This window comes from Sinocyclocheilus anshuiensis, unplaced genomic scaffold, assembly GCF_001515605.1.
Source record: "Sinocyclocheilus anshuiensis isolate Anshui unplaced genomic scaffold, SAMN03320099.WGS_v1.1 scaffold1531, whole genome shotgun sequence".
Lineage (NCBI taxonomy): Eukaryota > Metazoa > Chordata > Actinopteri > Cypriniformes > Cyprinidae > Sinocyclocheilus > Sinocyclocheilus anshuiensis.
The window spans coordinates 100759-114798 of NW_015551200.1; the positions used below are offsets into that span (position 1 = coordinate 100759).

The window sequence follows — 14040 nt, forward strand, 5'->3', positions numbered from 1 at the left end:
TGTGGTCTTCTGTATAGGGAAGGCAGGGCCCAGTTGTGCATTTGCAGACACAGCCATTTGGTGCACATTTGGACACCTTTTGCACAAATCCTGTTTATTGGGAAAGTAATGGAGAGCATTCACCCTTGACCTGGGTGTGGTGTGTCCATGCTAGAGTGATCTGTACTGTGAGGTTGTGCCATGTTGGACGGCTGTCGCACACTCATGCCAGGGTTAAAAACGTGGAGGCAGCACACGCAAGCAGCTTTCTTTTCTATTTTTCCCACAACAAGTGAGTTGTCACTTGAAACGCTCAAAATGTCAAGCAGTCATCGCCAAGAACTCCTGCTAAAAATAATGTGTCAGCATATGGTGGACCTTGAAGAGGGAATATTAAGACTCTCTGTGATCTTTTAAAGTGCTGCAAGGGCTTGTCTCCTCCTGTACTCGCTCTCTTTTCAAATCATCAATATTCTTGCATCTACACTATGTTCAGGTTGTTCTGAGCCAGATGGATTTATGCGCCACCGACCTCCTGCACAACAGATTAATGGGCCACTTTTTATTTTCTACGAGTCAGAAAAGAGTACAGAAGCCTGACAGAAATGAAAGATCCCACAACCAATCAGCATAATGTTTGAACAGCCAACTTTTTATATCTTCATGGTTAAACAAAAGCCTTAAAGCCCGTTTGCACCACGAACGATAGCTATATTGATAACTATATGAGAGTCCACACAAATGGACAATAACATTTTGTTCAATATAAGAGCTGCAGTTTTGTTGTCTGACGCTTTAAATGCTTAAACTGTTCAGTTGAGTGGATTCTGATTGGCTTTCAGGTGATTGTTCCTCGCTGTAGCCCTGAAAAAAAAAAAAAAATTATCAAATGCGTTTATTTTATCCTCCTTTAAGTAACCAGTTTAGGTAAGGCTTCCTTTAAGTAGTCTGTTTTAAATTCATGGTGTGGGGTAGTCTTCTTGATGTCCATTGGTTGTCAAGCAGGCAGAGGATGTAGATTCTTGTCCGACTGATGTTGAGCAACAGGGCTTGACCGCTGCTGTCCTCTCCTTACACAACAGAAGTCCAGAACTGTGTCAGGCTCTTGTTATTAGATAACTCAACCCCATCTTGTGTTACGAGGGGAAGTGGGTGGCATTCAGGATTCTTGTGAACCTTTGAAGGACATGAATGAAGTGCTGCTGTTTTGTAATCCTGCGTTAACCGTTTATGTAACATACTGCAAGACCCTATGTTGGAACATAAGACCCTGTGAGCAGCACCACCGTCATAGCTGACCAATCAAGAGGAAAGAGAGCCATTATATGCCCGGAAGTCCATTAGATGTTTGCAGGGCAAATACGTTGTGCATTCCCTCAGCTTTCTTATCAGTGTGGGACACATTTTGTTGTCAGTCTTTCAAATGAATGATTACCTTGTCATTCTGGTCAATAAAAGCATGGTTGCAAATCCATGTCTTCTGTCTCCCCGTCTCTCTTCAGCTCTATCGCAAGGCGGTGCAACAGATGACACAAACGCTGATCCGTAAGCTCACCACACTGAGTCAGTACGAGGAGGCTTTGGCCAAGATTAACTCCTCTGTGACTGACAGACTAACTGTGCTGAAGACCAAACCTCAGTCCATCCAGAGAGACATTCTGACCATCTGCAGCGACCCCTTCACCCTGGCACAGCAACTCACACACATTGAACTGGTGAGTGGAACTTCCTCGGTTTACATGACCTTACATTCCTCACCTCACTGTGGGTTTGGATTGCTTTATTTACTAAATCCATAATCTGTGCAGTTATTTTCAAGGTTTACTGCAATGGTTAAGTTGACATCATCATCTTCATTTTTCAGGAAAGACTGAGCTACATCGGACCAGAGGAGTTCGTTCAGGCGTTTGTTCAGAAAGACCCTCTTGATAACGACAAGGTAACAGTCCCTTCCTGTTTATGGTCAGCAAGGTCAACTTAAAATATATACAATGCAAATGTCATGTCTTGCGCTTACTACAACAAATATCTGACTACAACAAATCAATATGCACGATGTTTACCTTAACCCTCGGGTTCAATGCGGTGTCACCTATTTCACACAGCATTCACAGCACATTCCTCGTCTAATCTATCACCGTCCAAGTTTCCCTCCTCACGTTCCACACAGCGTCCTTTTGTGGCCAAAGCCTAGCAACTGGTTTCTCACAATAACCTGCCAAAAGTTTACTCAGCCCTGCCTCGTAATGCCCATTGCCGTTGGGCTGCTAGGCAACAGCCCGTGTCAAGGCGGTACTAGTGCGATTTTTCTCTTTTGTTCTGGTCGCCATCTCTCCAGAGGGTCCTTGTGCACCGCCGTGGCTCTCTGATGTTGTCCTTCAAAAGTAGAGTAGGGTGGATTGGGTATTGTGTGACGGACGGCACAGTCGGACCATAGGAATTTGAGGAATGAAGGCTTAGAGTGGCCCGAGCTTTCAGACAAAGTGTCTGTATACATTCCCTAAACAGATAATAGCACAAGGCCCAGTGAGCGTGGAGGCTCTGCAGGGCAAACAAGCTCTCTGATTGAATGTGCTTTGTTGGAGATCATCAGTCATCTCGGAGACCTTTGTTCTTGGGCTGGGACTGTAGGAATCACAGATCCCAGCATGCAAAGTTCTGTGAGATCACTTAAAGAGCTATATTCTACTGATGATGAACTGTTTACATTCCTGCCAAACGTTTTAGAGCTCAGAATTTAGGGTGAAAAATAGATGCACCAATGCTAAAATTCTGGCTGATAGAGACAAGTTAAAATAGCTGATATTTGGAATCTATGCTAGTTTGTTGATAAGAAAAATAAAATAAAATTGACAGATAACCAGTATGGTACAGATAAAATGCGCATGCCTAATAAAGACAATTTGAAAACTAAACTGGAAAACGTTGTGGCACAATGTCCTAAATGAAGCTCTTGACCAAACTCAAGCCTCATTGTAATTGAATGATGATACTGACCCTTTTGAAATTGTGATTCTTGCAGAGATGCTTTAGTGATCACAAAAAAGCAAGTAACCTGGAGGCTTATGTGGAGTGGTTCAACAGACTCAGCTACCTGGTGGCGACGGAGATCTGCATGGTAATCGTCTGCTTTTATTGCTAATGATTTTACTATTGCTAATGATACTGTTAGTGATTCTAATGTGATTTTAAATATAAGCCTTATAAAAATATACACCACCTTTCAAAAAAGTCAGTAGGTTCCTGAGGTCATGCTGTTCTTTCTGTTCATTAAATTGGTGAAAATATTTGACAATTTTCTCTATTTGTTCTTTTTTTTTTTTTGACCCAATAAATGCAGTCTTTGTGATCATGAGACTTTCAAAACATTTAAAAAAATCTTACTGACCCCAAACTTTTGAACGGTGGTGTAGGTAACGTTAGATTTTATATCATGAAAGTTCCAAAAGTATTAAGTATTTAATGAGCATTGTTATAAATATCACTTTTTGGTGTTCATAAAATATTTGCTTGATATTCTCATGCAGCCTGTAAAGAAGAAACATCGGGCTCGAGTCATTGAGTTCTTCATCGACGTGGCACGAGAATGCTTCAACATTGGCAACTTCAACTCGCTCATGGCCATCATTAGTGAGTGTTTTGCCGTCCCTTGCAAGACTTTGCTACAGAAAGCTCTTTTGTTCCCCACAAATCAGTTTGGATAATACAGTTTGCTTTTTTGGCAGGATTTGGTTTGCTTTTCTAATCCCTGCTCTTGTACGCTTAACACGCACAACAATGTCAAACCTCTTACAGACTCATATTTGCTGAGTGCTCCGGAGAGTCTTATTTAGCTATGCGTCAAGGTTTAGATAATTCATTTTAGCCTTTAGTTGATCAAATTTGAACTAATCGGTGTCATCCGTTGTTCAATAATCTATAATAATAAACAATTTTGTGTTTATGTTAGACTTCTGATAATATATAGTACATTTTACCTTCAATAATATAATAAAATAATGATTAGCTACATTAATCATTCACTCAGTTCTCCAAGCACCTACCTAGGCCTGTGCCTGAGGCATTATGGGTAGGGAAACAGGAGTGGAGAGACCAGGAGAAGAAGCAGCTGTTCAGCCTGTGTGAGCGAGAGCTGGATCGAGGGAGCGGCATCCCTCAGGCAGATGGTCAGTGCTGACCAATCCAATAGACTGAGCGAGGGACAGACTCATTGAGAGAGGGATTGTGAGAGGGAGGGAGTGGAACCAGCTGTCCTTTCCCTGGCCATTCCCTGGAGACGAGCCCACGGGCCGGGGCTCTTACACAAGCCTCTCTCCCTGGAGATGGAGCGCTGATATTAAAGTCACTGAAAGAGAACAAACAAGTCATGGGAAAGGTTGATCGCTCCTGCTTGTGTGTTTTGGAGGCAGCGTACATTGTGTGACGTGAATGGAGCGTCAGCAGTGCGTGGCTAGACCTGAAAGATCATTTGCTCTAGTATCATGTTAGTGTGCCGGAGGAGCTCTGGGCCTGACACCTGTTAGTATAGACAGATTGTTAATGTACTAAAGCCTCAGATGGCTCTCTTGTAGATGAATAGATAGTGTTGCTGCTATTGTTCAGGCTTAAAACTGGGGAAGAAAACATCTGAAATGACTGAATTTTAGATACAGATCACAACATATTCAGTTAAGTGTGCATGTATGAACTACAAATATCAATGTTTCCTTTATCCATCAGTTAATTCCTTTGCCTCCCTGAAGCCGTTTTACTTTTTAACACATACTACCATTAAAATATTTGGGTTCAAGCCAAAGCCATATTCATCAAAGAATCCTGAAAAAAAAAAAAATCATGGTTTCCACAAATATTTAGCAGCAGAACTGTTTTCAACTACATTGATAATAATAAGAAATGTTTTTTAAGCACAATAATATTAATAATACATTTTAAAATATATTAAAATACAAAACCATTGTGTGCTGACCTGTGTCTCTTTCTATGTGTCTTTCAGCTGGGATGAACATGAGTCCAGTGTCACGGCTCAAGAAGACCTGGGGCAAAGTCAAAACCGCCAAATTTGATATACTAGAGGTATGTATTTAATCACTGAACATGTAGGGGCTGCAGTGCTGACATGGCACTAAACATATTAAGTGTCCGACCCTGGCTCTTATCCCCGTGACTCATGCATGCACGATGCTCAAAACCCTGACAATATGGACACCATATTCTGCCAATTTTAGTCCCAAGTGGGCGAGAATTGTTGCTTTTGTGTCATTATTTTTCTGAGGGGGTGTGCAAATGTTTACAAGTTTAGGCCAAATTTGAGAGGGGTTGAGACCTTTAAGGCTTTAATTTTGAATCTGCACACTGTGTTTACTGTCTAAAGAGGGTTTTGTTTAGGTCTTGCTTTATCTTTAGACAGGCAGAGGCCTTGAACTTGATATATGACTTATGCATGCAAAACACACACCTACACATTGTTCAGTCTCGCCTTGTGGCTTTCAGCATTTTGATGTGTAAATAGGGACTGTATGTCTAGTCTTCAGGGAGGTTCAGCCTTTGTATCTCAACACACAACACTTTTTCTTTTCTCTCACTCTGTCTTCCTCTAGTTTTACTCTAAGACAATGGAGGATTGTATGATAAAAGGCTTAGTCATGGCGTCTCTGTAGAATCGAAATCTTTAATGTAAAAGCTGCAGATATTCACCACTAGTCCCTAATAAAGGTTATTATTTGTTCACCTAAAATGGCCTTGGTAAACTATATGTAGCCTTGGAGTACTGTTCAAAAGGGCTATAATGCTATTTTTGATCAAATAAATGCAGCCTTGGTGCATAAGAGACTTCTTTTAAAAACGTTTAAAAAATCTTACTGACCCCAAATGTTTAAACCATAGTGTATCTATGAAACCTGCTTCTTTAAACTGGTTTAAGTGAACTAGGGCTGCACAATTAATCGAATTTCTAATCGCAATTACAGTTATGGATGCCACAATTACGTAATCGTTCAAAGTGACAATTAATCGTTCAAGTCCACTTATGTTATTCTGCACGCTTAATATGTTTTTTTCTTTCTACATGTTATCTTAAGGGTTTTCCCATTGTTTTAGTTTTAGTATAACATTATAATACCATTCATATTTTTACTTTTTTTATAATTTAAAGAAGAAACCAGTCCAATGTATATTTGACATTTGAGTCTTAATACTATAGAAAAGCATTAAAGGTATTTTCAGCTTGTTTATTTTCATATCAAAATACGGCATGCAGTTGCATCAAACAATGGTATAAACATCATTCAATGTAAATTGTGATAATTGTAATTAATAATCGCAATTACAATTTCAAGGGAATAATCGACAATTATGATTTTTGTCATAATCGTGCAGCCCTAAAGTGAACTGAACCTTTGTGGTTGTCTCACCTGCTGGCAAAAAGTTGACTGAAGATTGAAAGTGCATGACATGGATCATCTTACTTGGTTCCCATTAAAGAATGTCCCATAATGAATAGTAACTAGAGTGACTCATGTTGGCTTTGGAGACCTAACCATGTTTAATGGGCTTAGAGCTCATTAGAAACTTTTGTTTGTAGAAACTACATTACATTTTTCAGGCCAAGTCCTGAGGTTGGTGCCTAAACCTGTTTTTGTCTCTATTCGCAGCACCAGATGGATCCCTCTAGCAATTTCTACAACTACAGAACAGCGCTGCGTGGAGCCACTCAGAGATCTATCACTGCTCATAGCAGCAGAGAGAAGGTAATGCGCAGAATTTTCTCACAGAAATCATAGAAACGTTGGTTTCATAACAGTGTTTGGGTTCGGGCGGCATGTACTTCTAAAAAGGTTGTTTGAAGTGTGTGATATGTTGTATCGATATTCGCAACAAACGCAGCGAGGACAATGATAAAATCAGATTCATTACATAAAAGATGCCAGTGATTGGCTTAAAAGTGCAGATCCCAGTCCAGAAGCTTTGTATTTACACTAAATTGAGGTAGCGTCTGGCCTCTTTGGCCGAGAGTTATGTAATAACAAGGGTAGAGGACAGTGGGCCATTTGAGGATGATTTGCTGAGGGCAAGGCATCAAATGGGACATTCTGTTTCCTCTGCTAAATATGCTCCATTCTAGTTATAAAAACATGGCATTCAGCCAGTTAACAAAATGTTCTGATGCTCTTCAGTGCTTTCTGTGAGCAAACTCAATAAAATCCATCCGGCATCTGAGTGTGCCAAAAGGAAGCTCAACACTGTTAATCTCTTCGTTAAAATGCACAACTATTTTGAGTGTTCTCATATATATTTATATATATATTGGATATGTTGTTTGTTTTTGTCAAGCTTGGTAAGGATTGTTTTGCGTCTTCGACTGGTTAGGGAGGAGATCTTCGCTGTGTGGGTTTGGGTGGTGAGACAGAATGTTCCAGAGCAGTCCTGGAATGCTTGGCTCTTCCGTTGGGGGGGGGGGGGGCCTGTTTTTTTGCATCACAGTGGCCCATGTCACTTGTTTTTCTCTAAAATCAGATGCGTTTAGCATTCTTACTTTAAAGATATAAGAGACAAAATAAGTGCATGTTCCAGGACAGGAATTTCCACTGTAAACTAATTAAATCAGGAATGCATTACTGCTCTCTTAATGTCTTTAACTCATCAACTGGTTTGACTGCTCGTATTTTTGACCCTTCGTTTTGTTCACCGATGGATATTGTGCTTATTTTAATCTTGATTTGAACTTGAGGTTAACTATTCACATGGGTCTGTACTCTTAATTATGGCAGTAGATTTATTTTGACTTATTTATTTGTCTATTTATTTCTCAGTTTTGGAGTGATGCTTAGGCTTAAAACGACTTATAATGTAAAACAAAAATAAATAAATGTAAAAAAAAGATTTTCAGGATGTTGATGGCATGGAATGATTAAATTTATTAATATTGTAAAATAAATTAAATAAACATTGTATATATTTACATTTTCTAGTTTTTAGAATTATGTTAATAGCAAATTATTTATTTATTTATTTTTGAATACAGGAGTGTGACCCCTATATTTAAAGACACCTTTGTTTATCATGTTATACCTGAATTTGCTACAGCGGAGTTTAGATTTTGGCGTCACGTACACATCACTGTTTCCTTGTGTCATGAATCATTGTTATTGCCCTCCAGAGTGGTAGATCCAGTTGTGCTGTGCCCTGTAGGCTTCTAGAAGCTGTTGTAAAAACTGTTGCCTAGTGCAATCTTACTGTGACGATAACCCTTAGATGGACTCCAATGAGGCTGCTCCATTTGGTTGCATGTTTTTTTTTCTTAGTTTTTGGTCAGTTATAGCTGTTATGTAATCTTGTATTCCTTTTTGCCTTTCAGATTGTTATCCCTTTCTTCAGCCTCTTGATTAAAGACATCTACTTCCTCAATGAAGGATGTGCCAACAGGCTCCCAAATGGACATGTCAATTTGGAGGTAATTCCTGCCCTTTGGCTTGGCGCGATACATGCAAGCTAACATGATGCATGGCAACAACTGCCGTCACAGCTACTGAATAACAAAGGATGGTTGAGAAAACACTGTCACGTAGCAACGGAAGCATCCAGATTTAGTCCATTGACGTATGCATCTGTTGAAATGAAGTTTCAAGGGCATGAATTCAGTGGCAATGATTTCTAACAGAATGAATCTTGACTGTGCTGCAGAAATTCTGGGAGCTGGCCAAACAAGTGATGGAGTTCATGACATGGAAGAAGGTGGAGTGTCCTTTTGACAGAGACCGCAAGATTCTGCAGTATCTCCTGACCGCACCGGTCTTCAGTGAAGATGGTACAGATGTTTTTTAATGCTAGTTTATGATTAATTGCAATCAAGTTAAGGAACTTTTTTTTTGCAGTGGCGAACATCAATCATAAGCCCCTTCATTTCAACTTCTGAAATGCAAACATTGAGGCCAGACAGTGGTTTTGCTAATTAAACATCATTTATGCATTCTGTCTTGCTTTTTTACTGTCAATTTGGACTTCCTGTCTGAGCTAGAGCTCTTCTGCACACTCATTTTCTGCCACTCGCGTCATAAACCTGTTCTAATGATAGTTGCGCAGTGAGCAAACAAGATACCAGACACAAAGACAATTGCGCTTGTCATGATTGCCTCGGGTGTGAAATGCCGTCACGCTAAATAACCAAGTGACACAGGTTCAGAACATTCGTCAAGAAGGAAAACAGGTGGCTTTGTTTTTGTTGCTGACACACTCGTCTCATCTCAATCATCTCTCAACAGCTTTGTATCTGGCATCATATGAGAGTGAAGGACCAGAGAACAACATGGAGAAAGACAGATGGAAATCTCTCAGGTGTGTATAATACGATTCATTCAGATGCTGAGATTATTCCTGACCTGTCTGAAGAGTAGTGACTTGCTAAAAGACATCGTCTGTTTGACAAACGAATAGCTAATGAACAGATTTAATAACCAAAGGTTCCCACTGTCAGGCAGAAATCAGGGAATTTAAATTGTGTTGTCCAGGCCTTGAAAAACTCATTAATAATGAATAAAATATAAAAACAATCATTCTATAATGGATGTACCTTCTTCTAGTAATGCTGTTCTTCTCTATGTTAAATAGTACTACTTTAGAGTACAATATGCTCACAATCCATAGTAATATATGATCTGTAAGCGAATCCTTCTTTTAAATGTTATTTTCAGTGAGACACTTCACAAAGTCGATCAGAATTTGAATGATTTTTAAAAATGATTATTCACTAATAACAATCGCTAATCGTGCAAATTCATTAGTCAATAACTACAAACCTTGATTTAAGCACATTATTTGAATTACATATTTGAAAAATTATTTTCTATTATTTTTTGCACATAGTTTGCCTTGTCTCACTAGAACAATACATGCAATCTAAATTACTGAAATAATTATATTGTGTAGACTTCGTTTTACAGTATTCTGACACTTTTTTACAACAACCGACAAAAACATCTTCCATTAATGCTTGCCAAAGATCACGCAGCGATAGATACACACACATATGTGCTTGGAAAGGATGAGACCTCTTGGCTCTTGCTTAGTCACGTTTCCTGATAGCTTTACAGCTCAGGAGGGATGGATAGAAAGAGAGAGGGAGGAAAAGCGAGATAGCGGAGGCAAACGGTGGGCTGCTTTTTTTTTTCCCCACTGCGACAGGATCTGTCACAGCACCAGATTCTGTCTGTATCAGCAGTTCGTGCTCCACCCCACTCAACTCTCAGGATAGTAGCCGTCCAGGAAACAAGGCAGAGAGCTTCCAGGAAAAGACATTCCAGCTGAAGAATACTATCCATAGGGCAAAGTTGTCTTTTATTGCTAGTCTGAAGCCAGTTTATACTCGATTTATCAGGTGTAGGGCACTGGACTTGGATCAGCACACAGGGCAGACACTATACAACGTGTCCACATTATTTTTTTTTTACCTTAAAATGTGATAAACCATCGAATGCTCTGTATTTTTGCTTCTCCATTTTTAAGATAGATAATTTTGAATAATTGGTTTTGGCTGTTCTAATCATTTAACAACTCTTCTTTATTTCCGTAGGTCCTCGTTGCTGAACAGGACATAAATCCTGTGAGGAGCTCAAAATCAAGTGAACCTTCTGACAAGCAAGCTGTGTCCCCCTTTTGCCCCCTCCAAAAGTGAGAAGTATCCCTGTTTTTCAAGGGAGATGACAATCCATGTTTTGCTGAACGGTGCATTTTTATGTTGGAAAGAGCAGCATCTTTTTACAAGGCCCTCCTTCTCTTTCTGTCTTTCATACTGGATATTTCAGGCTTTTTCATCTCTTTGTGCAGACTTTTGTACTCCTTTTTTTTCCCCTCTTTAAAGCATGATTTGAGCAGAAGGAAAAATGACATGTCCCTTGTCTACAAACCAATTCCAGTCTATGCTGTCGTTCTTCTCAGTTGACTGTAAGAGTTTGCCGCTGGTTGGTAAACTCAATTGGAGCAGGTTGGGGAAAAGGGAAAAAAAAGATTATAAACCAGCATTATGTGTACTGGGTTCCAGTACTGGGTATTTTTATTGTACCTGAAGCATTAATTTAAGTATCGATTTATGTTGTCACTATTTTTTGATATTGTGTTTGTCAGTTTTTTATGCATATGAAATGTGAGTAATGCATTGCTTTAATCTCTGTGAGTGACCATTGATGTGTGCGTGATAAACCCGCTGAGGGCTGCCGAATGCACTGGATGCTTCTGTGAATAAAGATGTCAATTCCTTTCTTGTGTAAACTCTTTTGTGATAATTCTGCAGCATTAATAAGCTCCCCCATCTCTTTTTTTCTTGTTGTCAAGGCTTCGCTGTAGACGTATGTTGACTGTTGATGGCAAGACAGTGTTCGTTTGTCAGTGTTACAGTTGGGTGATATTTTCAGAAGTACAGCTCACTATGTGATAATTGCACACACGCTTGGCCGCAGCAGAGGAGAATGGTGTTATGTCGTCCTCTGGTGGTGAAGTGGAAAATGACATATGGGCTAGGGGACCGTGTTGTACTTATCAGGGAGGAGTTGATTACATGAAGTCCATTTGTATGATGTATTAAATTTTATTACTGTTATTTTGTTAATATTTTCTATTTTCCTTTGATTATATTTATTGGCCTCAAAATATCTGTAGTTGTCCTGTTTTTGTCTGCTTTGTTTTGAAATATTTTAAAGATATTTACAGGCTTTATTATATTCAATGTTATTTTGTACTAGGTACATGTTTTATAGTAATCAGATATTGCCCTATCTAATATTTTATAATGTTTATAAAAGTTTGTATGAGGAAAAACTGATATTTGAAGGTACTAGCACATATGAAGTTAATGTCAGTCAGTCCCTTTTTTCTTATTGGAAACTCCACAAATACATACTTTTAGTTTTTTTCGGTGTAAATATCATGTCTTTTTCTCCACTCTGTATATTGCTATGTATTTTGATCGTTCAGGCAGAACCTCATGAATAGTGGTATGGAGTGAACAAGAAAAAAGAGGAATTAAAGAATGCCTATGAAATGAAGCTATTTGACACGTTTTGTGTCTTTGTGTGTCAATTCTGTTAGGAAACAGTCATTTTCAATATGCAGAATATTCATATTAAAAAGATTTGCTAAGTGAATAATATTCTGAGGAGATTATTTCTAGGTATAGTATGTACTGAAGGATTTTTTTTTTACCTCCTAATGATACGCTACCGTTCAATAGTTTGGGGTCGGTATTATTATTATTATTTTTTTGAAAGAAGTCTGTTATGTTTACCAAGGCTGCACTTATTTGATGAAAAATAAAACCATAACATTTGGTTTTAATAATAATATTGTGTAATAATCAATAATATTGTAATAATAATATTATTACAACAACTATTGTAGCCTAATATTATTACAACTTAAAACTTCTATTGTAATATATTCATATATTCTAAAAAAATGTAATAAATTGATTCCAGTGATGGCAAAGCTGAATTTTATGATTTTGTGCTCAAGAAACTTTTTTAAATATTATTAATATCACTGTTGAAAACAGTGTTGCTTAATAATTTTGCTAAAACTTTTACACATTTTTTTTTTAATTTAAAATAAAAAAGTGTAACAATGTAAAAGTCTTTACTGTCACCCTTGATCAATAGAACTTGAATATTTTGAATTTTCTAGAATCCTGTTATATGCAATGAGTAAATATAAACAAACAAAAATAAATAAATGTTGTAGAGCAGGGGTCGGCAAGTAAGTTTGGCATCGGACCAAAAATAAATGTCCCCCTAGATGGCGGGCCAGAACATAATATACTATATATATAGTCAAAGGATAATTTAAGAGATTAATTGATGAAAAATGCAACTAGAATAGCCTGTGACAGACTGTTACAGTATCTTTTGTAACTGGTAGTGAGCTGTTACTCTGTGTTAAATCCTGTAGGAGGACAGTCATTAACAAAAAGTCACACTTGTGTCGCGGTGTCCGGGTTTTACACTGGATAAATTAATAAAGCAGAGTAGTGACTGTTTTTATACAGTCTATGGTAGTGACACGTAACCTGGCAAGTATCTTCATTCACCAACTTGCAACACAGACCGCCTTGCTAAAACACACATATGTGGGAGATGCGGAATGGATAAAAATAAGTCAAAAAATACAAGAGGACTTGAATAAGCCCATTAATGGCATGTTTGAGTCATGCTCTTAACGAACTGTTTTATTTCCTCTTTCTATATTGTGAATAATAAATGTGTATTTTAAAGCCTAACGTATTGTAAGAATTATTTGACGTAGCCTACTTTTACACAGCATTATTCCTTGGCATCCTCACGTAGGCTACTAAACTGCATTTTTTTAAATAGTTTTGCGTGCTGGAGGTTCGCTATTACGTCGTGTGCAGAGTGCTAGCTGGTGAGAGAAAATGGCACTATCATAGAGTCTAAAGAGGAAAGTTGACAGCGAAAACAGGGCATACAAAGAAGAATGGAAAGACGACTGTGCGTTCATCCTACCTAGTTTTGTGAATGCAAACAAAGCCGGTGTGTCTTATCTGCAACGAAGCTGTCGCTGTTTGCAAAGAATTTAAGACGCTATTGAACTTTTCAAATTAAAAGCTCTCAAAATAAAACATTACTGCAAAAACGTTGTCGTACTTTTATTTTGAAGGCAAAATCACTAAAGACGAAGTGATTGTGAGTAACTGTTGCTGTCATGGCAGATCTATTTCAGAACCAGTCGCTAAATAATTTGGCTGCTGGCGGGCCAGTTTTGGCCTCCTGTTGCCGACCACTCTTCATGACAGGCGTTGTGTAGTCTGTAAAGTTCAGCTCATCAGACAGTCCTCCAAAGATCCGGACTCACCTGGGTGGTGGTGTTGTTGATGAGTTCAGATGAACAGTGATGAACAGTGATGCTGTAATGAGTTTTTTGGCTAGGTTGAGCTGGAAATGTTCATTTATCCAGCCTGAGATTTGTACAGGGTTTAGGTCCATGCAGGATCAGCAGACTGGAGTGAGCTGGGAGTCATATAGCGCAAGAATGATGGCACCAAGTGATGTATTTTGAGAAGAG

General features: G+C 38.6%; 1 protein-coding gene across 2 annotated transcripts in view; it reads left to right on the plus strand.

The window, feature by feature from the left end:
* rasgef1ba (RasGEF domain family, member 1Ba) overlaps positions 1-10976 on the plus strand; it is a 71745-nt gene extending 60769 nt beyond the window's left edge. For both annotated transcript variants that reach the window (XM_016453598.1, XM_016453599.1), the window contains 10 exons: positions 1482-1694; positions 1844-1918; positions 3002-3097; positions 3507-3609; positions 4973-5052; positions 6630-6725; positions 8333-8428; positions 8659-8782; positions 9237-9309; positions 10544-10976. In XM_016453598.1, the coding sequence (XP_016309084.1) occupies positions 1482-1694; positions 1844-1918; positions 3002-3097; positions 3507-3609; positions 4973-5052; positions 6630-6725; positions 8333-8428; positions 8659-8782; positions 9237-9309; positions 10544-10568 (981 nt within the window). In that variant the 3' untranslated portion in view covers positions 10569-10976. The remainder of the gene's footprint in view (positions 1-1481; positions 1695-1843; positions 1919-3001; positions 3098-3506; positions 3610-4972; positions 5053-6629; positions 6726-8332; positions 8429-8658; positions 8783-9236; positions 9310-10543) is intronic.
* Positions 10977-14040: the final 3064 nt, after the last annotated feature.